This window comes from Oncorhynchus gorbuscha, linkage group LG07 (assembly GCF_021184085.1).
Source record: "Oncorhynchus gorbuscha isolate QuinsamMale2020 ecotype Even-year linkage group LG07, OgorEven_v1.0, whole genome shotgun sequence".
Classification (NCBI taxonomy): Eukaryota; Metazoa; Chordata; class Actinopteri; order Salmoniformes; family Salmonidae; genus Oncorhynchus; species Oncorhynchus gorbuscha.
The window spans coordinates 53839912-53865962 of record NC_060179.1 but is presented as its reverse complement, the minus strand read 5'-3'; the positions used below and the strand labels follow the sequence as shown (position 1 = coordinate 53865962).

The window sequence follows — 26051 nt, the reverse complement described above, 5'->3', positions numbered from 1 at the left end:
GTTGGTGAGGGAGATAAAAGTCTCCAACTTCAGCGATTTTTGCAATTCGTTCCAGTCACAGGCAGCAGAGTACTGGAACGAAAGGCGGCCAAATGATGTGTTGGCTTTAGGGATGATCAGTGAGCTACACCTGCTGGAGCGCGTGCTACGGATGGGTATTGCCATCGTGACCAGTGAACTGAGATAAGGCGGAGCTTTACCTAGCATGGACTTGTAGATGACCTGGAGCCAGTGGGTCTGGCGACGAATATGTAGTGAGGGCCAGCCGACTAGAGCATACAAGTCGCAGTGGTGGGTGGTATAAGGTGCTTTAGTGACAAAACGGATGGCACTGTGATAGACTGCATCCAGTTTGTACATCTATGTACACAGGGACTGAGATACAGTTTCAGGACAACATACAAGTGAATAACATATTTTCATGTTGTCAAGTTGTAAAATTCACGAGCCACAGCATGAATAGAATACGAGCAAGCAGCCGAACCGAAACAAAAACCCGATCCAGCCTTTCACGATGACAAAAAGGTAACTAAGCTGTAAAAAGAAAAAGCTAATTTTCTTTATTCAACCTTTATTTATCCAGGTTAGTTAGATCTCTTGCTCTGAGACTGTAGGTAAAATAATTTATAGTAAAAAAATTGTGCAGTTGTAAAATCTTCCCCTCTTTAGGGAATTTAATCATTTTTAAATAAAAGAAAACAGTGCTCTGTCTTCCAGCTTAAACAGGTACATCATAGTGATAATGGTATTTAGAATGTACAGGCCTTGTTTCTTAGACCTAGATGAAGCCTACTCGACGTGGACTAACAAGCACTTCAAATAGAGAATCTCCATTGAAAAAGGTTTTCATCTGGGTTTTCAGAAATGAAAAGTCCCACATTGTCCAGACATTTATCATGAGGTAATGTTCATTCAAATTTAGGTGAAGTGGCAATCCTATCTCTGGCATGGTTGGCATACTTTTGGATCAGGAGTGTTGTATAGTACATAAATAAAACAGTGGACATAAAAAGTCAAAGGTCAGAGACCAGTGCTACTGAATGATGTGCTGGTCAGGGGTCAAGATCTACCTCCTTGCACATCTTTCCTCCTCTCAGACTATCACGAGGACTCATGAAAAGAAAAGAAGATTTTAAAACAAAATCTGTAGGTGGTAGGCCTGATCACCGACAACGATGAGACAGCCAATAGGGAGGAGGTCAGAGACCTGACCTTGTGGTGCAAGGACAACAACCTCTCCCTCAACGTAATCAAGACAAAGGAGATGATTGTGGACTACAGGAAAAGGAGGACCGAGCACATCCCCATTTTAATCGCCTTGGCTGTAGTGGAGCAGGTTGAGAGCTTCAAATTCCTTGGTGTCCACATCAACAACATACTAGATTGGTCCAAACACACCAAGACAGTCGTGAAGAGGGCACGACAAAGCCTATTCCCCCCCAGGAAACCAAAAAGATTTGGCATGGGTCCTGAAATCCTCAAAATGTTCTATAGCTGCAACATCGAGAGCATCCTGACCGGTTGCATCACTGCCTGATACGGCAATTGCTCGGCCTCCGACTGCAAGGCACTTCAGAGGGTAGTGCGTACGGCCCAGTACATCACTGGGGCAAAGCTGGCTGCCATCCAGGACCTCTACACCAGGTGGTGTCAGAGGAAGGCCCTAAAAATTGTCAAAGACCCCAGCTACCCAAGTCATAGACTGTTCTCTCTACTACCGCATGGCAAGCGGTACCGGAGTCCCAAGTCTTGTGTGCCCCCCCAACCCCTCTTTTACGCTGCTGCTACTCTCTGTTTATCTTATATGCATAGTCACTTTAACTATACATTCATGTACATACTACCTCAATAAGCCTGACTAACACGTGTCTGTATATAGCCTTGCTATTATTTTTTCAAATGTCTTTCTACTGTTGTTTTATTTCTTTACTTACCTACACACACACACACACACACACACACACACACACACACACACACACACACACACACACACACACACACACACACACACACACACACACACACACACACACACACACACACACACACACACACACACACACACACACACACACACACACACACACACACACACACACACACACACACACACACACACACACACACACACACACACACACACACACACACACACACATACCTTTTTCCCCGCACCATTGGTTAGAGCCTGTAAGTAAGCATTTCACTGTAAGGTCTACACCTGTTGTATTTGGAGCACGTGATAATTAAACTTTGCTTTTATTTGATAAGCTATAGCTAGCTAGCACTGCAGTGTATAACATGTGGTGAGTAATTGACTCAAAGAGAGAGAAAGACAATAGTTGAACAGTTTTGAACAAATGAATTTCTTCCAAAAGGAAAGAGAAGCATGAGAGTGACAGAGAGAGAGATTTCATAATTCTTATCACTTTCAATTTCACTTACTTAGCTAGCTAGCTTAGCCTACTCAACCACCATGCTCAAACAGAGGGATGATTTATTAGGTAGCTGGCGATGACTATACAACACAACACTGGAACTCTTCCAAGTCAAGATAAGCTTTTGGTTTTACAAATGTATTGCCACTTGGGCTCGCCGTTTTAAGTACTAAACTGCTTATTGAATGTACACTGTAACGATACTGCATGATTGTAGCGGGTTTACTAACAAGTTAGTTATATTAGCTATGTTGACTATGATGTTACTTTAGGTAATATGGTGACAACGATGTAGGATGTGTGTAGCAGTTATGATATGGTTTGGCTTTGTTTTCGACCTGGTCATATACAGCTAATGTGTTGTGCATTGAAGTCCACAAGCGAAGGGAAATGGTGAGAGGAGGTGAGCGCATAAATGGGAGAAGGAATACAATGAGGCTGCTATGAAAGTCAACTGTGTTTATGTGTGATCAGGGCTGTATTTATTTAGCCGATTTTGTTGAAAAACGGAAGCAAATTGAATGAACCGGGATAAACATGCCTGAATTTGTCCAATAGAAATTCTTGTTTGCAACTGTTGGACTAAAGATTACACTCTAGATCAGCTAGATGCATGCAAGAGTGTGCAAGGCGATATGGAAGGTGTCGCTGTCCGTCACCTCAAATCTTTGTGTGTGCACCTATGTGTGCACCTATGTTGTAAACCTCCGATCTTACGCTAGGTTGTAGCAACCTCATGATGGGTATAGGGAATATTTGAGTATCATGTAGTAGCCTAACCCTATCTCTGTTACATTGAACTGGGTGAATATGAATGCCAGTCATCCAATATGCTGTAATAGAAATAAGGCCATGCTCATGAAAAAAAAAATCATCCTCCCTCTTAAACGGCACCGACCACCACTGCCTTACACACCCGCATACCCTATTCAAGAGTTCACTATACTTTTTGCTGACATATCAACCACCTGGTTGGAGCACATCTTTCCAAAATTCTTGCTGTTTACATTTAAGCTATTTATTTTCATATTCCTACTCTTCCAAGGTCTCTACTAACAGGAATGGTGTCATGTTAATACCTCACCAACTGCATTCCTGCATTTTATCCCATATCTTTGGTGACTGATTGTGAGTTGTCTTACAGCCTTCTGAGTGGGCAAAGTTAAGAGTGCCACAGCACTGAACTCCAGCAACCCAAAGGGATACAAATGATGTTAATTGATGCAGGAAGGCTGGGGGAGTTGACCAAGTTCAAGTGAAGATTTTTTTTTTCATATCCACTTCTAAGTCCATCTTCAAAACTTGCACTGTCAGACGGTTGAGAATAAGGTTAAAGGGATAAAGAAATGTGAGTTCTAGTATATGAAATGTGCCCTTAGCACAGCTGCTAGCGAGTAATTATATCTCTGTTTCCAACCTCAGCAGTTGTTTTGGGTTCCTTAAGAAGGCACGATCCGCCCACATGTAGCCTAACACACCCCTAGACAGAATGGCGGACATGTCCTTTCAATTAAGACATTAAATATATATATATATATATATAGCTTTATTTAACTAGTCAAGTCAGTTAAGAACAAATTCTTATTTTCATAAAGGGCTGAAAGGTGGCTGACACATATCAACCTATTTATTGATACCTACAAAATGAATTCACTAGGAATAAGTGTTACTCCTGAAATATAGCAAATTATATGTTTTTAAATGTTTTTATTTTGACATATGTTGAATAACTGGATACTGGCCAGTCCTATTTTATTTCTAGTGGACTAAAACGATGTAATAACATGGTCATATCAGGCTACTTATCAACACTAACACTATATGACGCTATGAAGACAAGTGGATATGTAGGGTAAATCTGTTTTATATGTTGGTGAATACTGTTTAAATTGTTTATAGGCTAGGTAGCCCAGGCTACTTCAGATCTATAGGCCCACAAGTCCATCAATCAATACCATGCCTCTGCTCGGGTTGATGAACAGGTTTCAGGAGCCTTGTGTTTATCATATTATATAGACTACGCGTTACTGGACTAGAGTAGTTGGTAATTGAAGGCTGCGCCCTAGTTTGTGTCCAATCAGAGGGTATCTGCCGTGGAATGAATAAAGCAGCAATGCGTAAACAAGCGCTGGATCCTCCTCCGCTCCTTTCCTATCATCTATTCTGAAACCAGTTCCGTATTCAGTGCTAGCCTACATTAATGTAACATCGGCGCCCACATCATACAGCGTATATAGATAGAATTGTCGGATAAGATCACACCAACTCGACCATGGAGCCTTGAACTGGAATGTAAGAGATGCGTTTACTACTCGCTACTCAGAAGCCGAGAAAACGATGCTTGTGCGTATCTTTTTTCCGTAGGTGCTGTGATAGTAAAGTTTGGGGTGGGTTGGGAATGCGATCATGTGTCATACGGGCTATCAAGTTCTAGACATGTGCTTTTTGGTCATAGTCAAATGTGTGCCGTGGCGCTAGTTTATTTATTATCTTAGTGATTGAATTATCTTTGTACGGTCCCCACAGTTAGGCTGAATCTTAAGTCAGTTTTTCAGGGTATGATAAACTCACCATAATGTAATTCGCGCAATACCGTGGTTGACAGAATGACGCGTATGGTTTCCTGGTGATGATGAGGGACATAATAAGCCCCAATTTTGTCACTGTAAAGGGGACCATCCTCGATTTCCTTACTGCCAATTGAGGATTTTTCAGCAATCAAATTTGTGACAATTATATCATATGACATTTCTTCTCAGAATATATTAGTCATAGGTTTACCTGGTATTGAACTCTGGGATCATGCAACAGCATAATGACCATAGCTAGCTAATAGCGAAAGCAGAGATCTCGATTTTCCGTGTCGTTCTGCTTGAGTTGGCGAACCGAAGTAGCCTTTCTCCAAACTTTGGATTTGAAAATACTATTTCAATTATATTACTGTGACAATGAAGGGGTTATACACTTATGTCATAACAATCTTTGGAAGGAACTGAAGTTGCTTTCGATTTTAAAAAAAACAGAAAGGGGGCGGGGCATAAAGGTGAAACGTTACATGCACCTGTAGCCTTGACTTGTAATGAAATAGGTGTCGGTACTGTGCATATTTAGGTGCAGGAGCTCCACAAGACTTTTGAGATAATATTCTATAAGAGGAACATGAGCTCAAGCAGTAGAACATTTGAGGTGCCGGTACTTAGCTCCGGTCAGCTCCTGTCCAAGTCAAGCACTGCCTGTAGCTTATCCATGATATTTGTGTTGGTCAAATGTATTCTATTTCATGAAATAATACAACTTTGCAATTTACATTTGAATTTGTGGTCACACATTTTCAAATATCAAGCACGTAACCTGGGAAATACCCAAACAATGCTGTTTTCTACTTTCATTCACAGACACCCACAGCACCACAGAGATGAAAATGCAGCACACTTGATATCTCCCTGGAGGGGAAGCCTGATTTAAGATGAAGCGACTGAAGGGGAAAACCCAGAAGTGTGGAGCATTTCAGAAAATCCTGTGAACTCTGACCTCCAGCCCCCATCTGCCATATTATTCCTTTCCCCCAAATACATAGCACTCCCATCCATCAACACTCCTGCTCTGGTCCAAGATGACCTCACCGAGAAAGCACCTGGTCAAGGATTTCAACCACTTTATCACATGCTACGTATGTAAAGGATACCTGATCAAGCCCACCACGGTGACTGAGTGCCTGCACACCTGTAAGCCGCCCCTCCCCCTTGTTCTCTCTTTCGCTCTCTCTCACTTTCTCACGCTCACTCACTCACTCTCACTCAATCTCTCTCACTCACTCACTCACTCACTCACTCACTCACTCAATCTCTCTCTCTCACTCTCTCTCAGGTGCCTCATTCATAATGACATCATGTAATGTGACATCATGTAATGTAGGCCTGTGGGAAATGGGAGCTGGCTATACCAGAAAAACAACACATTTTCACTATGCATATTTTTATGTTTTCTATTTAGTTCTGCCTAATATATATGCGTTATACCTAACTTCCCTTACTAGAAATGATATCTAACAATGATTTTATGCAGAAATATCCTAAGGAAATCTTTACGGCATCTATTGCACCACTAAAAAGTGCCAGAGTAGCTGGAATTCAGAGCTCACAGAATCAATTGGCTGTCCTATTTGTTGTTTTATGCCACAGCCTTGCACAGTCACAGCAATTAATTTTTAAAAAGCCCTCTGTTGATCTCATCGATGTCATATCCTGCATGATTTACAGATCATATTACATGGCATCCTTCTCTCATTTCTGCCCTCTCCATCTGAACTGAATGTTTTATTGGAGGAGAACGGCAGATCTCGCTCCCATGAATGACACATCTCAAGTGATCAGGGTAAAACACAGTCATCTGTGGGTTCAGTCACCATGACAACAAATATCCTCCACACAGGATAAGCTGTTTGTGTCCAATGCATTTGTTTGTTTGAGGGCAAAGTCACTTCTTTACAGTCATATAAGTTGTATTGACCCCTAGCCAATAATGAAAAATATCAGCTGCTGCCTAGTACAGTACGTTTTTGCTGTTGCATGATCTCTTTCAGTGTGCATGCCAGTGAATTTCAGAGATCTCCAGCAAAATATATATTTGACATTAGTCTAGACTGTTTTTGTTGTAACTATAAATCAAATCAAATTGTATCGGTCACATACACACATTGAGCAGATGTCATTGCGGGTGTGGCGAAATGCTTGTGTTCCTAGCTCCAACATTGCAGTAGTATCTAACAGTGCAGTAGTATCCAAAAAACGATTCACAACAATCCACACAAATCTAAAAGTAAAATAATGGAATTAAGAAATATATAAATATTAGATTGAGCAATGTCGGAGTGGCATTGACTAAAATACAGCAGAATAGAATACAGTTTATACAGTTGAAGTTGGAAGTTTACATACACCTTAGCCAAATACATTTAAACTCAGTTTTAAACAATTCCTGACATTTAATCAGAGTAAAAAATCCCTGTCTTATGTCAATTAGGATCACCACTTTATTTTAAGTATGTGAATGTCAGAATAATAGAAGAGAGATTGATTTATTTCAGCTTTTATTTCTTTCATCACATTCCCAGTGGGTCAGAAGTTTACATACACTCAATTTGTATTTGGTAGCATTGCCTTTAAATTGTTTATCCTGGCTCGCACATGCGTTTTCAGTTCTGCCCACATATTTCCTATAGGATTGAGATCAGGGCTTTGTGATGGCCACTCAAATACCTTGACTTTGTTGTCCTTAAGCTATTTTTCCACATCTTTGGAAGACCCATTTGCGACCAAACTTTAACTTTAACTGACTGATGTCTTGAGATGTTGCTTCAATATATCCACATAATTTTCCTGCTTCATGATGCCATATATTTTGTGAAGTGCACCAGTCCCTCCTGCAGCAAAGCACCCCCACAACATGATGCTGCCACCGCCATGCTTCACGGTTGGGAAGGTGTTCTTTGGCTTGCAAGCGTCCCCCTTTTTCCTCCAAACATAACGATGGTCATTACGGCCAAACCATTCTATTTTTGTTTCATCAGACCAGAGGACATTTCTCCAAAAAGTATGGTCTTTGTCCCCATGTACAGTTGCAAACCGTAGTCGGTCTTTTTTTATGGTGGTTTTGGAGCAGTGGCTTCTTCCTTGCTGAGCGGCCTTTCAGGTTATGTGGATATAGATACTTTTGTACCTGTTTCCTCCAGCATCTTCACAAGGTCCTTTGCTGTTGTTTTGGGATTGATTTGCACTTTTCGCACCAAAGTACGTTCATCTTTAGGAGACAGAACGCGCCTCCTGCCTGAGCAATATGACGGCTTGAAATATATCCACAGGTACACCTCCAATTGACTCAAATGATGTCAATTACCCTATCAGAAGCTTCTAAAGCCATTACATAATTTTCTGGAATTTCCCAAGCAGTTTAAAGGCACAGACAACTTAGTGTATGTTAACTTCTGACCCACTGTAATTGTGATACAGTGAATTATAGGTGAAATAATCTGTCTGTAAACAATTGTTGGAAAAAATTACACTTGTCATGCACACAGTAGATGTCCTAACCAACTTGCCAAAAATATAGTTTGTTAACAAGAAATATGTGGAGTGGTTGAAAAACAAGTATTAAAGACTCAAACCTAAGTAGATGTAAATATCCGACTTCAACTGTACATGATTTCATGAGTAAAGCAGCATGTAAACATTATTTAAGCATGATCAAAGTCACTCGTGTTCCATTATTAACGTGGCCCGTGGTTCCAAGTGTATAAAGTACAGTATTCAGAATGCAATTACATGTGAATTACATGCAATTACATGTATACGTATAGGAAACGTCTGAAGAGAACATCTGCCACTATTACACACTACTGTGCAGAGTGAGGTCAGTCTTATATGTGTCATGCGCAGTTAGCTGGTGCTGGCTATTGAAAGAACATGTAAGCTGTTGTCCTGACATATCGTTTCCCTTGGCAGTCATGGTTGCTTGAGTATGACAGCAGCTGTACGTTTGCGAGGATCGTTATGTAGGCTATAAGGTCGGTGCATAGTGCACACGTGCATAGAGTATGCGTCGTGTTGACAATGGCAATTGCTAGAGGGGAGACTGTGCCCTGTATTTCCACAGATATTGTTGATCTGTGTCTTTATCTGACGATTTGACGACATCCCGTTTTGGGACGTCGGCTTAATCCTCAGGTCAGTATGGTATGGAATCGGTTTGTGTTCTTAAAAGAACGATCAGACCGTACATCGTGTACCACCTCATAGATGGTGTACGTGTGTCCGTGTGCCTTATTGCACATGCAGTCTGTGTACATGCACGTGTGTGTGTGTGTGTGTGTGTGTGTGTGTGTGTGTGTGTGTGTGTGTGTGTGTGTGTGTGTGTGTGTGTGTGTGTGTGTGTGTGTGTGTGTGTGTGTGTGTGTGTGTGTGTGTGTGTGTGTGTGTGTGTGTGTGTGTGTGTGTGTGTGTGTGTGTGTGTGTGTGTGTGTGTGTGTGTGTGTGTGCGCTCTGTGGTATTGGCTGCAGCTGACCTTGGCTGTGTGATCGATGTGTGTGATAGAACTGGCCAGGCTATACCCACTATTTCCTTATCTCCCTGCCCGGTCCGCAGTTTGAATTTCAACTGCAAGCCCGAGTTTTTAGTCATGTTTCAAGGCTCAACAGACACTCTGCTGTTTATCCAGTTGAAACGGTAGAGATGAGATGTTGAGAGTGCTATTCCTTTTTGGGTTTTAAACTTTACTTTCAATTGAGAATCATTTTATTGTGGAGATTACCTGAGAGAAAAGGATAAGGAAAGAGAATATCCCGTCATTGTGGCATTTATTTAACACCGGAATGATGTGATAAAAAAAATCCATATTTACTTTAGGTCCGCATTTTGAGATGGTCAACTTGTCTTTGTCTCGATCTCCTTTTATTCTGTCAACAGTTTGTAAAAGCTGCATCGTCCAACACTTTGAAGACAGCAACGACTGCCCCAAATGTGGCATTCAAGTCCACGAAACCAACCCTCTGGAGATGTTAAGGTAATACACCTAATTTGACATCTTTGACAGAATCTTATCTGCATTTATGTTTACCTTTTGAGAATCACAGGATCGTAATGTCTACTACTGAATAGATGAATTTATCAAAACCATCAGTAAAGTATAAACATGCTGGCCTTTGCGCTTCTGAACTGGCCCTAGCCGGATTTTGGCAGTTTTTCTTCAGTTGTCTACTTGACTTGTGAGATTGTAAGGCTGGTGTGGGCTGGTCTGGTCTGGGGGAGGATAGAGTGAACTTGAGCTTGGCTGCGGTGAGATCCAGGCAACAGCTGGACACCATTCTGGAGCCAAGGTCTCAGCTGAAGACCTCACCCAGTGCTCAGCCACCCAGCTACCCAGCCCACAGATGCAATGTCTGGGAATGTGAGTGTGGGTTTGTGGTTGTGTGTGTGTATGTGTGTGTGTGTGTGTGTGTGTGTGTGTGTGTGTGTGTGTGTGTGTGTGTGTGTGTGTGTGTGTGTGTGTGTGTGTGTGTGTGTGTGTGTGTGTGTGTGTGTGTGTGTGTGTGTGTGTGTGTGTGTGTGTGTGTGTGTGTGTGTGTGTGTGTGTGTGTGTGTGTGTGTGTGTGTAAGTGTACTTACTTTTATTCTTCCTTGACGTCTCATTCTATTGCCAGGTTGGACAACACTTTAGAGGAAATCATTTTCAAACTCGTGCCTGGGCTGAGAGAAAGTGAGTGAAGTCATTTTAGTATCCACCAACATCAGATATAAATCTTGCCTTTGATAGTAGGCCTAAGAGTTACTCAAGCTGTTTTCCATTCGACTTGAATGATATAACTCCTGCCCTGCAGGACTCTACAGTGCTACCATTTTGGGGGCATATAAATACTTTGCTGTGCTACCTGGAATTCGTATTTGGGAGCACTAGTGGCCCTAGAAAATAAATTGCCCAGGTAATAATTATTGTAATGATTTCTTCGCTGTCCCGCAGCCTCAGCTGTACGCAAACACGTGGTGGCACAGAAAGAAAGTAAAAAGGAGAGCTTTTTCGGGAGATGAGCTTCAAACGTAGCTAGGATTCATATAGGCCCAAATTAGGCTATATCTCAATCTTAAAAATCTATTGTTCTGGTGCTCCTAAACCCTGTATTTTGTCATTCCTGGAAATTCATATCACTAAAGGGGCAAACTGCAGTTAGTACATCCATATTTGGACTCATAAACAAATGATATAAATCCATTGATTCTTGAAGAGTATAACTTCTAAATGCCACATGAGCTTAGTTCAACTGTTGTACCCCATCAGAAGCCAAAATATAAGCCCCCCCCCATTGTTTGTAAACAAAGTCAATGTAAACAAAGTAACACTGTATAGCCTCAAAACATGGTTCAAATTATAATCCTTGCATCCATAGCTCTGTCTATGAATTTGAGGGTTGTTACGTTTCTCCATCCCAGGGGAGAAAGACTGCCCCTTCTCATTGAAGCCACGTTAGATCAAGTCCAACCGTGGTATTGCAGGCATTGTTAGCAGAAAACAGGATCCCCGTTATGGTGAATGGAAAAGAGGGCAATTTTCGTGGTCAATCTTCGTGTAAATATATATATATTTTTGAAGACAATCATGGTACCAATAATTGCTTCTAATACACCAGATGTACAGTATGTCCTTGAACCGATTATTTAAAAATCACACATAGAAGAAGTATCCTGAAAGGTGGCAGAACTGAGCTAGCCTACAACGTCACTTCCTGGACTAGTTCAAACTGCGCATGTTATGTCTCCATGAGACACCATCTTAACCAACTTAATTGGCTTCAATGCGCTACTGATTCTTCAAATAGGAATGAATGGTGTCACGTGATCAACGGTTTTGTCCATTTATATGTACAGTCATTGCAACAGCCCCATTCCTCAACCTTTTACTGAAACAGTGACGGGGGGACAGCTTTGCTATCGTTCAGCAGCAGATTGCCTCTTTAATACCCCAAATAGTTTTCGTTGTGCTCCTAAATTTCTTTGTGCGCTCATATATTTTTAAACTTAGGAGCACATATTCTCCTTGTAATTGTTTTTATCATAGAGCCCTGCCCTGTGTATACATATCTTCTCTGTTTTTGCTTATTGACTAGAGGAACAACAGCAGGAGATTGAGTTCTGGAGGAGTCGAAAGTCGAAGGAAAACGGAGAAGGTAAAAGATCTGAATTTAGTATCCATGAAGACCAAGACCCTCAGGGGGGACCAGAATGAACCTTGGGCTTGGGTGTGCAGAGGTGGGCTGTGATTGGTTATTGAGGTGAAAGGTAAAGAGGCTGTATGTGGGAGACGGATCAGCAAGGCGACAAAAAGAGAGAAGGAGTTACAGTACGACTTAGGTTCTATTGTTGCAGTGGCGCACGACTGTAGGTGGCTGTGAGTCATATGAGGCTGAGAGGGAGAGAAGGAACAAGAGGAGGAGGGACAGCACACTCTACAAGGCATCGACAAGATTAGCCTGTTGATGAGGTATAATACAGGTGGGGAATAAATCAGATGGAAACCACAGGGCGACTAAAGGTGGATGGATTCAGTCCGCCAGACTTAAATGCCATCTCCATGACAATGTGATGATAGACAATTTGTCCCAAAGGTCTTACCTTGTGATTTTGCATTTCGAAGTGAAAAGCGAAAGACATCAGGATCAATCAAACCCATGCTTATTGTGAAGTGTCTTTTCACAGTTTTAAACAAATTCAAGATAAAGCAAGCTGAACTTGTGTCCGCACACAGTGTGTGCTCTTGTTCACACACATACGTATAACATGCTTATCCATTTCTTTTGTCACAGAAGATGGCCCCCGATCAAAGAGGTCTAGGCTGGATGCCGAGAATGATGACGGTGGAGATGGAGACTACCACAGGAGTGACCCTCAGATAGCCATCTGTCTGGATTGTCTACGCAACAGCAGTCTGGTGGAAGAGAACATTGTGAGGGTAAGTCACGGGGGGAGAGCTCTATCTGTAGCGCCTCTCTGCTGCTCTTTCCTCCACGTTCACCCTCTTCCCTGTCTCCCTAACCTCATTCCTCCCCCTCTTTTAGGCTGATTTGGTTAGGTACAGTGTTACGAAGCTAACTCCGTTACGTCCCTCTAACTGTCTTAACACCGCAGAATGTGAGTTTGGTAGAATATAGAGAGACGATGACGCTGTGGTTTTTCCTTTGTTTCCTGGGCTGCCATTGAGAGCAGGTCATTCAGTCACGGTCCTCTATCAGCAGGTGTTAATCCAGTCCATCACTAATTAGGCAGTTGTTTTCATGAAAATAGTGGTCCTCGTTTCAACAGTGGTGTTGCTGTTCGTAATTGGTTGGCAGAACAGTGAATATGTGGAGAGAGGAGAGGCTCACAATTGGTTTCAAATTGAGGCATACTATATACAAAAAAATAGGGTTCCTCGAGTGTTCTTTGGGAAGGGTGGTGGTTCTATGTGGAACCATACTGACCCAAAATAACCCTTGGAACCCTTCAATGGTTCTTTGCACTTTTAAAAAGGGTTATTTCCTCTTTTTGTGATAATTAAGATGTAGGGGCAGTGGCTCGTTATATTATTTTTGGGGCGTGGTTTGTGCAGAGCTCTTTTTGTGCAACCGTGAGTGAGAGTCATTCCGGTTGATAAATCTGTTGTGTTATTCTATTACATATTATATATGCCTATGGCCAGTGACGGTGTCTTGTGAAAGACTCACATATGGCCTTGTGTCAATTGAGAACGGTTGACTAAGTCAGTCGTTCTCAATCCTCTCCTCAGGGACCCTCAGCTGTTCCAGAGCTAGCACAACCTGATTCAAGTTGTTAGTAAACACAATAATACAAGCTATGAAATTTTAGCAACATAATATGGCTATTAAACCAGAATTGAAAAAAAAAACCATACATGGTTTTACAAAGACTGAGACTGAGAAAGGATATTTATAGAACCTTTGAGACTGAGAAAGGTTATTTATAGAACCATTCTCCATAAAGGTTATATATAGGACTGTAGAAAAGGTCCTATATATATATTTTAGTGTGTATAGAAGGAGTTTCTCTGCTCCTTCTGGTATGTGTCAAACTATTCCTAATTTACACATTCGTTGATTTATTGATTTATTTATTACCTTAAAATAGCTGTTTGAATGTTTGGATTTGCATGCTCTTCACATAAGTTTAAAAAAAGATATTGGAGATGTGCCTGAATCATTAAAGTAATCTTCTGAACCTCCTCTAGGGCTTAATGAAGAAATTTATACGCTGCTCGACTCGAGTGACAGTCGGAACAATCAAGAAGTTTCTCAGCTTGAAGTTAAAGCTTCCAAGTTCTTATGAGGTAAGAAATGAAGCTTTTGTATATGTGCTCTATACCCTTTCGTATGTATCTACTGTATGACAGATATTAAGCCATATATGCTATTGAATATTTATCCTTTTATGTCAGTTTTGTTTGGGCCTCACATACAGTAGCTGTTCCCGCAGAGTCTCTCCTGTGTGTTTGTGGTTGTGGGTAAAAGTTCTGGCCTTGTTTGCAGGCCCCCTGCTGTACTGAGTCTGTCCTTAAGGCTTCAGCATGCTTTGGTTTGGCTGGCGCCTAGCCGAACGGGTGTGCTTGCATACTCCTTTAAAATATCTGTGCTTGAAAAACGAGAAAAAGCGGCAATCATACTGTTTGTCCATCTTGAGATGCCGTAGCCAGTATACACTTCCTCAAAAATATCAGAATTATTCTAAGATAACTCCAGAAATCAGTCATTCATTTTGACGTTTTTACCGAGGTGATCTTAGTCACGCAATTTTACATCTAACTGAGATGTTTCGTGCAATATTTCTCAAGTGAGAAAATGTGCATGAAAAGGAGTCATCTCTCGTTGAATGACATCACACACAACACAAACATGCAAGAATCCCTATTCTTGATCAATGATCGACAAGGGGGCGTAGACTTCGGCTCCGAACTTCGGCTTGCCTCGAGAATTTTTGTGTGTGCGGCATACTGCAAATATTGGTGCATTGTGCGAAAATGTGGGCGGGAAAGAATTTCTGTATTTCAAATGGTACTGTAATTCCACCCCACAAAATACAGTACCGTACATTATTTTTGGAGCGCCAAAAACCTTTTGACCACTAGTGGGTGCATGGTATTGTTGTTTCTAACTTATTAAAGGGATACTTTGGGATTTTGGCAATGAGGCCCTTTAACTTCTTCCCCAGTGTCAGATGAACTCCTGGATTCCATTTTTATGTCTCTCTGTCCAGTATGAAGGACGTTGGAGGTTGTTTCACGAGCCAATGATAACTAGCGTTTAGCGCAATGACTGGAAGTCCATGGATATCTACTAGCACTTGCAGTGGCTCCCATTCGTTTACAGATCTCCCCTTACTTTCAATCAGTAAAACATTTTCTCAAGGCCTGAGGCACTTTTTCAGACACATTCCTGAAGCCCAAGAAACAAACACTTAGCTTCCTAGTACATATGGAAATGAAAAAGGTTCAGGAATTACTTTTTTGAAGGTTAATGTAAAAGTGATTTATTCAATAAAATATTTTTGACATTGATGACAGGCACATGGGCCCCCAGAGCTTTTCTGTTTGTTCGACCAGTATAAGAAAGGAAGATTTGTCGAGCTCTAGTCTTCCTCTCAAACAGCATATACTCTCACTATGTCCCGCCGTCTACCTCTTAGTCACCAGCCTCCGTGTCCCCTCACAGCTAGACGTCCTATGCAACGGGGAGATCATGGGAAAAGACCACACCATGGAGTTCATCTACATGACGCGGTGGAGACTTCGCGGTGAAACCGTAAGTAAAGCCCCAAATGATATCAATGCCCAACCCCCTGTTCCCCTCGTTTTGAAAGATGCTAAGCCCTGTACCTTTCTAGCCATGGGGATAAATTGTGGCGTCTGAATGATGGTCCCGGAGTCTAGTCTCCATGTGAGTCACTGCTTTGCTTGGCTTTAAAGCTGATTAGCTGGTTAGACGTCTGAAGTCCACAGCCACTCTACTGTATAATCTGCCACAGCAAGGAGGATTTAAAAAAAAATTAAACCTTTATTTAACGAGACAAGTCAGTTAAGAACAAAGTCTTATTCACAATGACGGCCTACACTGTACCAGTGGCACGGTTTATAGAGCTGATTTACAGGCCACCTTTAAAATGTGTCTGGTACTATAGGTTCACATCAAAAGTACGGTGAGTTAAATTGGTGGTTCCTTGTGTTACAATGGTACGAAACACCATTGGAGACATTTGCAAGGCTAGTATGGTATTGGTAGCTCATGGTAAAATGCAGTTGACATACAGCACATAGTGTATTTCTACCTCTCTTCCTCAATGAATTCAGAATTTACCCACTTTGTTCACTTCACCCAAAAAAAAAGCACGTTGTGTTTGCTACATCTGGACCTTCAGTCAACCACGCATAAATGTAACCAAGCAACCCAAGTCCTTTGCACAGTATGCTAGGCTAACTAACACACTTCAGCTTGACCTCAAAAGCACTTTTGCTGGCCAGGCGCCTTGGCTGCTAATTTCATTGCTGATGATTGTCGCTTTTGGATGGGCTGATCGGGGCTCCAGGAACACGGGGTCAGGTCAATGAATCGCTGTATTGGTCCAGGGAGACAGGTGAGGAAAGCAGTGAAGGCCCCTGACAGCTGCCCTAGCAGGGGGCCTGTTCCTGGGCTCATTGCCTGACACTTCTCTTCCACAGCCATAGCTCATTACCACTGGCTCAATAAAGGGGCCTTCTAATGAAGGCGTTCTGTTAGCAGCAGCAAAGACCATTTCTGTCCCAGTTTGGTTTCAACACACAGTACAACGCACCTAAGGCCTCGTAAACTACAGTTTTAATAGTTCAATCGATGCCCCTGTTTTGAATGATACTCTGCTAAGAGATTAAATGTTATTTATAATAACTCTTTGAAATTAAAATGTATCTTACCTAAACCCTCCCTTACCTAAACCCTCCCTAAATCAAAAAAATATATCAAAAGTGACCCTCCCCATTACCCAAAAGAATAACTAAAACAAAGTGTATAGCAGAGCCTTAGATATGCAGTGAGAAACAGTTTTGTAAGAATTACATGGCAACATGGGAATTTTGATAGGACACAGGGCTATGGGCCAGAAGGTTGTGGGATTGCAGACCACCGTGGACAAGAGTAGGGGTGGAAAGATCTCTTTTATAGTAAAGCATCTGTTTTGCAGGTCTGAGAAAAAATGGCCTTTTTTTAATAAACATTTCATGCAATTCTACGTAATTTTACATGTTAGCGGAATCTTTTTTTATTACCACACAAATCAACTAAATTACCGGCTAAGAATGGACAGAGAGATAGGCCTATGTGATCATATTTCTCCAATGCCAAATCAGTGTAACGAAACTGTCCCTGTTTGCAAATTAGGAATCTGAGCATGGTACTTTCAAAAGTTAGGCCTACCTTTCCACCCCAGACAGAGTAGGCCTTCCAATGCAGAAAAAAATGTAAGCTTGAACTGCTAAGCTACTCTTCTTCCGTGGCTTAACCCAACGAGAGGTCACAAGTGTTTCAGTAAAAGACGTCTGGGTTTAAACATATTTGATTGTACAGAACGTGAATAGCTAAATCAGTTGATAGTGACAAAAATGGATTACTGCCCAAGCAAAGTCAGCCTCTGAATGTCAAAGAAATGAAACAATGATATCCCCATATGCATCAGAGTCACGGTTTTCCCAGGTATTTTAAAGCTTGATTCTAGTATAAAGCATCACGGACCAAAGGGCTGATATAGATAGTTTTATATAATCGGATCTGTAAAAAAAAATAATAATAATCTTAAGATAACAAGGTAGGCCTGTGCTTTTTGCCATTTTCTTTCATAAAAGGTGGGCCTATGGCATACCCTCTCATGCCCTCTTAATTCGAGTATTGGTTTTAACTTCACTGATACGGAGGGAGGCTATTTAAAGAGTGCATAGTGGGTGGAGGAATTGCCTGACAAATCTATGGAAATAGCAGCCTGTAGCCTAATTTAATCTGTCTAACAGGTAGGCCGACCTCTTATTTCTAAAATAGGAAGAAATAGGCTCCAACACAAAGCCCTCTTGTTGTTAGTAAAGTCTAATTAAAATGAAGACGGTTGAAATGAATTATGCCTACTCGAATTTGCCTACTTTCAGCACCATGAGCTGTCCATTTCCGATAGATTGTGCTGCGGCTGATGCTTCAAGTTTCAGCACCACAATGTAAGTTACTCGAATCTGATTGATTGAACTTGAGCTCTGATAAATACATAATGGGCAAGAAACATATTTTTTTTAAATAAAAATCAATTATAGTAATAGCAAGCTATCAAAGTTTGATCAGCAAGAGCAGAGCAGGGTTGGAATATCCATTGCAGTGTGCAATGCAGCCTAGTTTTATATACACAATCCTAGCAGCTATCTTAGAAATATACGTTTGTTCTGGGCTTCTCAGAGCATGCACTTCATAGCCTATAGCCTAAAGACTATGGATAATTTGATTGAGACATCACTAAATAGCCTATAGACGCAATTGATATTCAGAGAATCAGAGATGAGGGGCGGAATCAGGCACACACACAGTGCATTTGGAACGTTTTCAGATCCCTTACATTTTCCCACATTTTGTTACGTTACAGCCTTATTCAAAAATGATTAAATAAAAACATGTCCTCATCAATCTACAAAACAATAACCTATAATGACAAAGCGAAAACAGGTTTTTAGAAATGTTTGCAAATCTATTAAAAATTTGAAACAGAAATATCTTATTTATTCAGGCCTTTTGCTATAAGACTCCAAATTGAGCTCAGGTGCATCCTGTTTCCATGGATCATCCTGTTTCTACCACTTGATTGGAGTCAACCTGTGGTAAATTTAATTGATTGAACATGATTTGGAAAGGCACACACCTGTCTATATAAGTTGACAGTGTATGTCAAGGCAAAAACCAAGCCTTGAGATCAAAGGAATTGTCCTTAGAGCTCCAGGACAGAATTGTGGCGAGGCACAGATCTGGGGAAGAACACAGTGGCCTCAATCATTCTTAAACGGAAGAAGTTTGGAACCACCAAGACTCTTCCTAGAGCTGGCCGCCCGGCCAAACTGAGCAATCGGGGGTTAAGGGCCTTGGTCAGGGAGGTGACCAAGAACCTGATGGTCACTCTGACAGAGCTCCAGAGTTCCTCTGTGGAGGTGGGAGAACCTTCCAGAAAGATAACCATCTCTGTAGCACTCCTAAGCACACAGCCAAAACAATGCAGGAGTGGCTTCGGGACAAGTCTCTGAATGCCCTTGAGTGGCCCAGCCAGAGCCCAGACTTGAACCCGATCGACCATCTCTGGAGAGACCTGAAAATAACTGATAGAGCTTGAGAGGATCTGCAAAGAAGAATGGGAGAAACTCCCCAAATACAGGTGTGCCAAGCTTGTATTGTTATACCCAAGAAGACTTGAGGCTGTAATCTCTGCCAAATGTGCTTCAACAAAGTAGAGTAAAGGTTCTGAATACTTTTTTAAATATACATTTGCAATTTCTAAAAACCTGTTTTTGCTTCGTCATTATGGGGTATTGTGTGAAGATTGATTAGGAAAAAACGATTTATTCAATTTTAGATTAAGGCTGTAACGTTACAAAATGTGGAAAAAGTCAAGGAGTCTGAATACATTCCAAATGTACTGTATAGCCTAATAAGCAACTAATTCTAAAACACTGAGAAATATTGAAATTTCATCAATTACAAATTACACGACCCTCTGCTGGACTAGATTAAAAATAAAATAAAACCTCCCCTTGACTGAAATTGAAAAAGCATGACCCTCCCCCATTTTCCTCCAGGTAACCATTCTGTAAATGTCGATCCATCCCTAATTTAGGCTTGCATTAAATACAGGCTTTGACAAGCTTAAAATAACCTTGTCCTCAGGCCTTATGCAGAACATTCTGATGCCAAGAACAGAGTCCCAGGAAGGAATCAGTAAAGCGCTTTTAGCTTAGAAGAACTATATCCAGTGAAGTGATCCATGTTAAAAAAATAAAAAAATCAGATGACAGTATTACTGATCTCACATGACCAAATTTGTCATCTGGGCCAGATCGTCCCACTTTGATTGTACCAGACAGGGATAATCTGACTGGTCTCTTAGGAATTCTCTATCTGTGCAGAATATGTGACAGCTCTGTGATGCCAAGAATGAATTCCTGTCCTCCCCTGGACCAAATGACCAGGAACTGGGTCAGTGTGGGCCGACTCATTTCCGTTCTCTTTGGGATTGTACATAAGTGTCTCCTGCCGACCGCTGCTGTCTGCCTGCCTGCCTGTCTAAAAATAGGGCTGCTGCATGTGATGTCTGTGGAGTGTGTCTTTCACTTTCACCTGCTCTGGCATCAGACTTGTTCTCTCCTCATCACACTCCCACCGCTCTGCACTCACCTGCTCTTCTCTCACTGCAGAACATCTTGCTGTAGCTACGAAGCTACAATCTGTAGAGATTGTGTTGTTTTTGTGTTCTAACTAGCAAGTTCCCCTGTAAGTGTACTTACTGTATATTGTATTCTTACAATGCTAGAACATCTACATTCCTTAGTCTCTGATTACTGTCTCCATTGTAATGGATTCTGTCCAAGGGTGATCAATGTCATCTCTCTCTTTCAGGACTACCCAATGGTACTAGAATATCGCCCACGGATAGACTTTGGTTGATGGAGGGAGACGTGGGACTACTCCTGCACTAACAGCCCATTGACAGACTACACAATGAATGGATGTGCCTGGCACAAGAGACAAGGACCACACATCTTCTTATCATCTGCATGCAGTAATCCGTGATTGCCTCTAATCTCATTCTGTTCTCTTACGTTATCCTTCAGTTTCACTGTCTGCGTTTCATTTGTCAAAAATGCATCAAGGGTTTGAGAGCATGCCTGTGTATCATGACATATTGATTCTTTTTTTTAAAGTACCGAAATGTAATTGACTGAAGAGTGAAGACATGCCCTTTAATTCTACAGCACATTGAAGTGTCCGTAATAATACAAGGTGAAATGACTAGTAGTCTGTTGTTACGCAACACAACAGAGATATTACAAGACAGGTGTGCGCACTGGCAAACGGCTCATAATATTCCACCTTATCTATGCTGGATTTCGTGTCTTACATGGCTCCCTCCCTTATTCCTGTTTTTAACTACAGTAGTGCCTTTCCCCACATGCCTCTTTCAGTGTGGTGCCCTTCGAAATTCAAACTGCTTTTCATATGAAATCCCCAATAGTGAATTCAACAGCCCCAATATATAGTCTACATCCAACTACAAGGAAGCTATGGATACCATACCTACCATATCCCTATCTCAATAAGCTATATTCTTCCATTCCATGCCATTTTGATGTTATTACCGCATATTAAGCAATACAAGTACTGTAAGACTAGAGTTGGAGGAAGAAGGTTAGAAGGAGCTGAATATCACCTACACTGTCTGAAATGTGTAGCTGTGTGTTTGTGCACTATGTGAACATATTGGGCATTATTGTTGACTTGTACATAGCAGAGATTTGTATAGACTGTTTACTACTATGCTGTATGTCCTACCGGATGGCTTAACATTAATTTATTGTTGTTGCCGTATAGAAACTGTCCCAGACTGTCGTTACAGGGTCCGATAACCCTTGCCATTTGTATCTAATGGTGGATCAGTACACAAGTGCTTTAAATGCTTTTTCCCTCTTCACATACAGTGCCTTCAGAAAGTATTCACACCCCTTGACTTTTTTCCAAATGTTTTTGTGTTACAGCCTGAATTTAAAATAGATTAAAATGAGATTTTGTGTCCCTGGCCTACACACAATACCACATAATGTCAAAGTGGAATTATGTTTTCCCCGAGAAAAAAAAAATCTGATTAATAAAAAATGAAAAGCTGAAATGTCTTGAGTCCATAAGTATTCAGCCCCTTTGTTATGGCAAGCCTAAATAAATGATGGATTCAAAATGTGCATAACAAGACAGATCATACGTTGCATGGACTTTGCAATAGTGTTTAACATGATTTTTTGAATGACTACCTCTGTACCTCACACATACAATTATCTGTAAGGTCCCTCAGTCAAGCAGTACATTTCAAACACAGGTTTAACCACAAAGACCAGGGAGGTTTTCCAATGCCTCGCAAAGAAGGGCACCTATTTGCAGATGTGGGGGGAAAAAACAGGCATGGAATTTCCCTTTGAGAATGCTGAAGTTAATAATTATACTTTGGATGGTGTATCGATACACCCATTCACTACAAAGATCCAGGCATCCGTCCTAACTCAGTTGCCGAAGAGGAAGGAAACCGCTCAGGGATTTTACCATAAGGCCAATGATGACTTTAAAACAGTCACAGAGTTCAATGGCTAAAAACTGAGTTCAATGACTGAAAACATTGTAGTTACTTGACTATACTAACCTAAATGAAGGAAGCCTGTACAGAATAAAAAATACTATAAAACCTGCATCCTGTTTGCAATAAGGCACTAAAGTAAAACTGCAAAAAATGGGGCAAAGAAATTAATTTACTTCCTAAATACAGGGCATTATGTTTGGGGCAAATCCAACACATCACTGAGTACCACTCTTCATATTTTCAAGTTTGGTGGTGGCTGCATCATGTTATAGGTATGCTTGTCATTGGCAAAGACTAGGGAGTAAAATAAATGGAATAGAGCTAAGCACATGCAAAATCCTAGAGGATAACCTCGTACAGTTTGGTTTCCAACAGACACTGGGAGACAAATGCACCTTTCAGCAGGACAATAACCTAAAACACAAGGCCAAATACACTGGAGTTGCTCACCAAGACGACATTGAATGTTGCTGAGTGGCCTAGTTTCAGTGTTGACTTAAATCTTTTTGAAAATGGCAAGACATGAAAATGGCTGTCTTGGAATGATCAACAACCAACTTGGCAGAGCTTGAAGAATTTAGAAAAGAATAATGTGCACATTGTACAATCCAGGTGTGAAAAGCTCTTAGAGACTCACTCACAGCTGTAATCGCTGCCAATGGCGATTCTAACATGTAGTGACTCGGGGGTTTAAATACTTATGTAAACAAGATATTTCTGTATTTCATTTTCAGTACATTTGCTAAAATGTAAAAAAAAAAAAAATTTCACTTTGTCATTATGGGGTATTGTGTTTAGATGGGTGAGAAAAAAATATCAATTTTATCAATTTTGAATTCAGGCTGTAACCCAACATTTGGAATAAGTCAAGGGGTATGAATACTTTCTGAAGGCCCTGTATACCATTCATCTTTTTCTCACTCTCATCGAAACACCAAAGAATAAGAGCAGAGACAAACAGCAGTGGTTGTATTTTATCTGTTACATTTTAACAGAGACATAATAGTTATAACATAATGTAGGCAAACGTCGAGAGTACTGAAGTCTCCTTGGTAGGAAACAAAACGTTTGCAATTTGCCACTGTAATAGGAATTTCCATACAGCAGATGTCTGTCAATAGCAAGTTGATGTTCATTTGCAGTTATGTGCGAACCAATCAATGGACAGATTGGACACCACTTTCTGGAAGGGCCTACAAGTTCAAGTCTTTACAAATCTCCGCAAGTAAAACTTTGAAGCTTACTTAGCGTTCTTGTGTACTTTCCTGTTTCACACATGTGCTTTTTCCTGTTTGAAATGGTATCTCTTATTTTCCCTAAAAACCCAGCTCTAGTGGTTTTAAATGTTAGCAAAGTAAATGTTTAGACCGAATAATCTTAGAAACGTCTCTGTGCTGCAATGAACAATATGTATTTTTGTAACAAGAAGTACTTGTAGATATTTTATCTTTAAAAATGACATTGTTTGTTGTACATTTAACAAACTTAAAATGCTGCCTGGAATAATCTATTATATTTTTCAATGTCAATGCACCTACAAGCATTCCTAGAAAGATTCGAACTGTACATATGCAAGAGCTGCTCTATATGTGACATAATAACAAAAATACAAAAATACAGAACTCATTGAATTAACTTGGTGTCATTTCATAATTGACAAGTTACTTATTGTTATCTGTCAAAAGTGTGATTTTTTAAAAAGTTTTAAAGTTTCAAACATTTGGTTTCAAGACTACTTTTCTTAATAATATGAATGGTCTGCATTTTGTGATTGTCATTGACTCCCTCTAAATGTTATTCTTTCTTATGGAGGCAAAGTTGATCTTCCTGATTCACTCCTAAATCCAAGGATCCCAAATGGTATCCCAGTTCCTTTCATTTCCATCTTTCATCCTGACAAAGAGCGACCTAAACCTTCTGCTTCTCCTGGACAAACATGGCCCCTCAGTGCTCTACCTAGAATTGGAAAGTTACCAAAATCTTCAGTAATTTTGTCACGCCCTGACCTTAGAGAGCCATTTTATTTCTCTATTTGGTTAGGTCAGGATGTGGTTTGGGGTGGGCATTCTATGTTTTCTATTTCTTTGTTTTTGGCCGACTGTGGTTCCCAATCAGAGGCAGCTGTCTATCATTGTCTCTGATTGGGAATCATTCTTCGGCAGCCTTTTTCCCACTTGTGTTTTGTGGGTAGTTATTTTCTGTTTGGTATCTGTTTACCTGACAGAACTGTCCGCTTTCGTGTTGTTACGTGTTTCTTTGATCAATAAAATCATGAACACTTTCTACGCTGCGCTTCGGTCCACTCATTCCGAGCCGTTACAGAACTACGCACCACCAAAGGACAAAGCAGCGTGGTCAGGAGGACTGGACCTGGGAGGAAATCCTAGACGGGAAAGGACCCTGGAGGCAGGCTGGGGAGTATCGCCGTCCGAAGGAGGAGATAGAAGCAGCGAGAGCAGAACGGAGACGTTATGAGGCGTTAAACCATCGAGGCAAGCACGAGAGGCAGCCCTAAAAACTTTTTTGAGGGGGGCACACGGGGAGATTGGCAGAGTCAGGGTTTAGACCTGAGCCAACTTCCCGTGCTTACCGTGGGGAGCGTGTGACTGGTCAGGCACCGTGTTATGCAGTGATGCGCACGGTGTCTCCAGTATGCATTCATTGCCCGGTATGCTCTATTCCATCTCCCCGCAGTTGCCAGGAGGGATTGTGCTCAGCGTTCCTGGCCTCCGGTGCCTCTCTTCGGCCCAGGTTATCCTGCACCAGCTCGCACGGTATCCCCAGTTCGCCAGCACAACCCAGTGCGGCCTGTTCCAGCTCCCCGCACTTGCCAGGCTACGGGGGGTATCCAACCAGGATGAGTTGTGCCAGCTCTGCGCTCCAGACCTCCGGTGCGCCTCCACGGTCCAGTGTGTCCTGCGTTAGCTCTACGCACTTTGCCTCCAGTGCGCTGTCATAGCCCAGTGCATCCTGTGCCAGCTCTGCACACTCACCGAGCTAGAGTGGGTATCCAGCCAGGACATGTTGTGGCAGCTCCACTCACTAGGCTGCCAGTACGTCTCCTCAGTCTGGTGAGACCTGTTCCGGCTCCATGTACGAAGCCTCCAGTGATGATCCATGGCACGAAGCCTCCAGTGATGATCCATGGCACAAAGCCTGCAGTGATAATCCATGGCCCAGAGCCTGCAGTGATGATCCATGGCCCGGAGCCTGCAGTGATGATCCATGGCACGAAGCCTCCAGTGATGATCCATGGCACGAAGCCTCCAATGATGATTCAGGGAAAGGAGCCTCCAGCAACAGTCCCCAGTCCGGAGCCTCCAACGACGGCCCCCAGTCCGGAGCCTCGAGCGACAGTCCCCAGTCCGGAGCCTCCAACGACGGCCCCCAGTCCGGAGCCTCCAGCGACGGTCCGCAGTCCGGAGCCTCCAGCGACGGTCCGCAGTCCGGAATCTTCAGCAGGGGTTCCCAGTCCAGAGTCTCCGGCGACGATCCACGGTCCGGTTCCACAGAAGCATAGGGAACGGGGGCTACGTCCCGAACCGGAGGTGCCACCGAGGGTAGATGCCCACCCGGACCCTCCCCTATAGGTTCAGGTTTGGGAGTCTGCACCTTTTGGGGGGGGGGGGTATTTCTCTATTTGGTTAGGTCAGGTTGTGATTTGGGGTGGGCATTCTATGTTTTCTATTT

General features: G+C 41.9%; 1 protein-coding gene across 3 annotated transcripts; it reads left to right on the top strand.

Annotated features, from left to right (window-relative positions):
* The first annotated feature begins 4578 nt into the window (after positions 1–4578).
* On the top strand, positions 4579–21050 carry pcgf5b (polycomb group ring finger 5b). 3 transcript variants are annotated; one of them, XM_046356726.1, is made up of 9 exons: positions 4579–4733; positions 5837–6166; positions 9903–9999; positions 10637–10692; positions 12095–12154; positions 12794–12936; positions 14209–14307; positions 15686–15775; positions 20636–21050. In XM_046356726.1, the coding sequence occupies exons 2-9, from the start codon at positions 6055–6057 to the stop codon at positions 20681–20683; spliced, it is 705 nt and encodes a 234-aa protein (XP_046212682.1). In that variant the 5' UTR covers positions 4579–4733; positions 5837–6054; the 3' UTR covers positions 20684–21050. The 3 variants fall into 3 exon arrangements, with proteins under 3 accessions (XP_046212682.1, XP_046212680.1, XP_046212681.1); XM_046356724.1 differs by having other exon boundaries at positions 12791–12936; XM_046356725.1 differs by having other exon boundaries at positions 4589–4784; positions 12791–12936.
* The last annotated feature ends 5001 nt before the right edge of the window (positions 21051–26051 follow it).

Excerpts from the sequence above, each read along its gene's own strand:
- pcgf5b (XM_046356724.1), top strand. The coding sequence starts at position 6,055 with ATGACCTCACCGAGAAAGCACCTGGTCAAGGATTTCAACCACTTTATC. Across the intron at positions 12,155-12,790 it reads GTCGAAGGAAAACGGAGAAG|AAGATGGCCCCCGATCAAAG; the intron begins GTAAAAGATCTG and ends CTTTTGTCACAG. Across the intron at positions 12,937-14,208 it reads TGGAAGAGAACATTGTGAGG|GGCTTAATGAAGAAATTTAT; the intron begins GTAAGTCACGGG and ends AACCTCCTCTAG.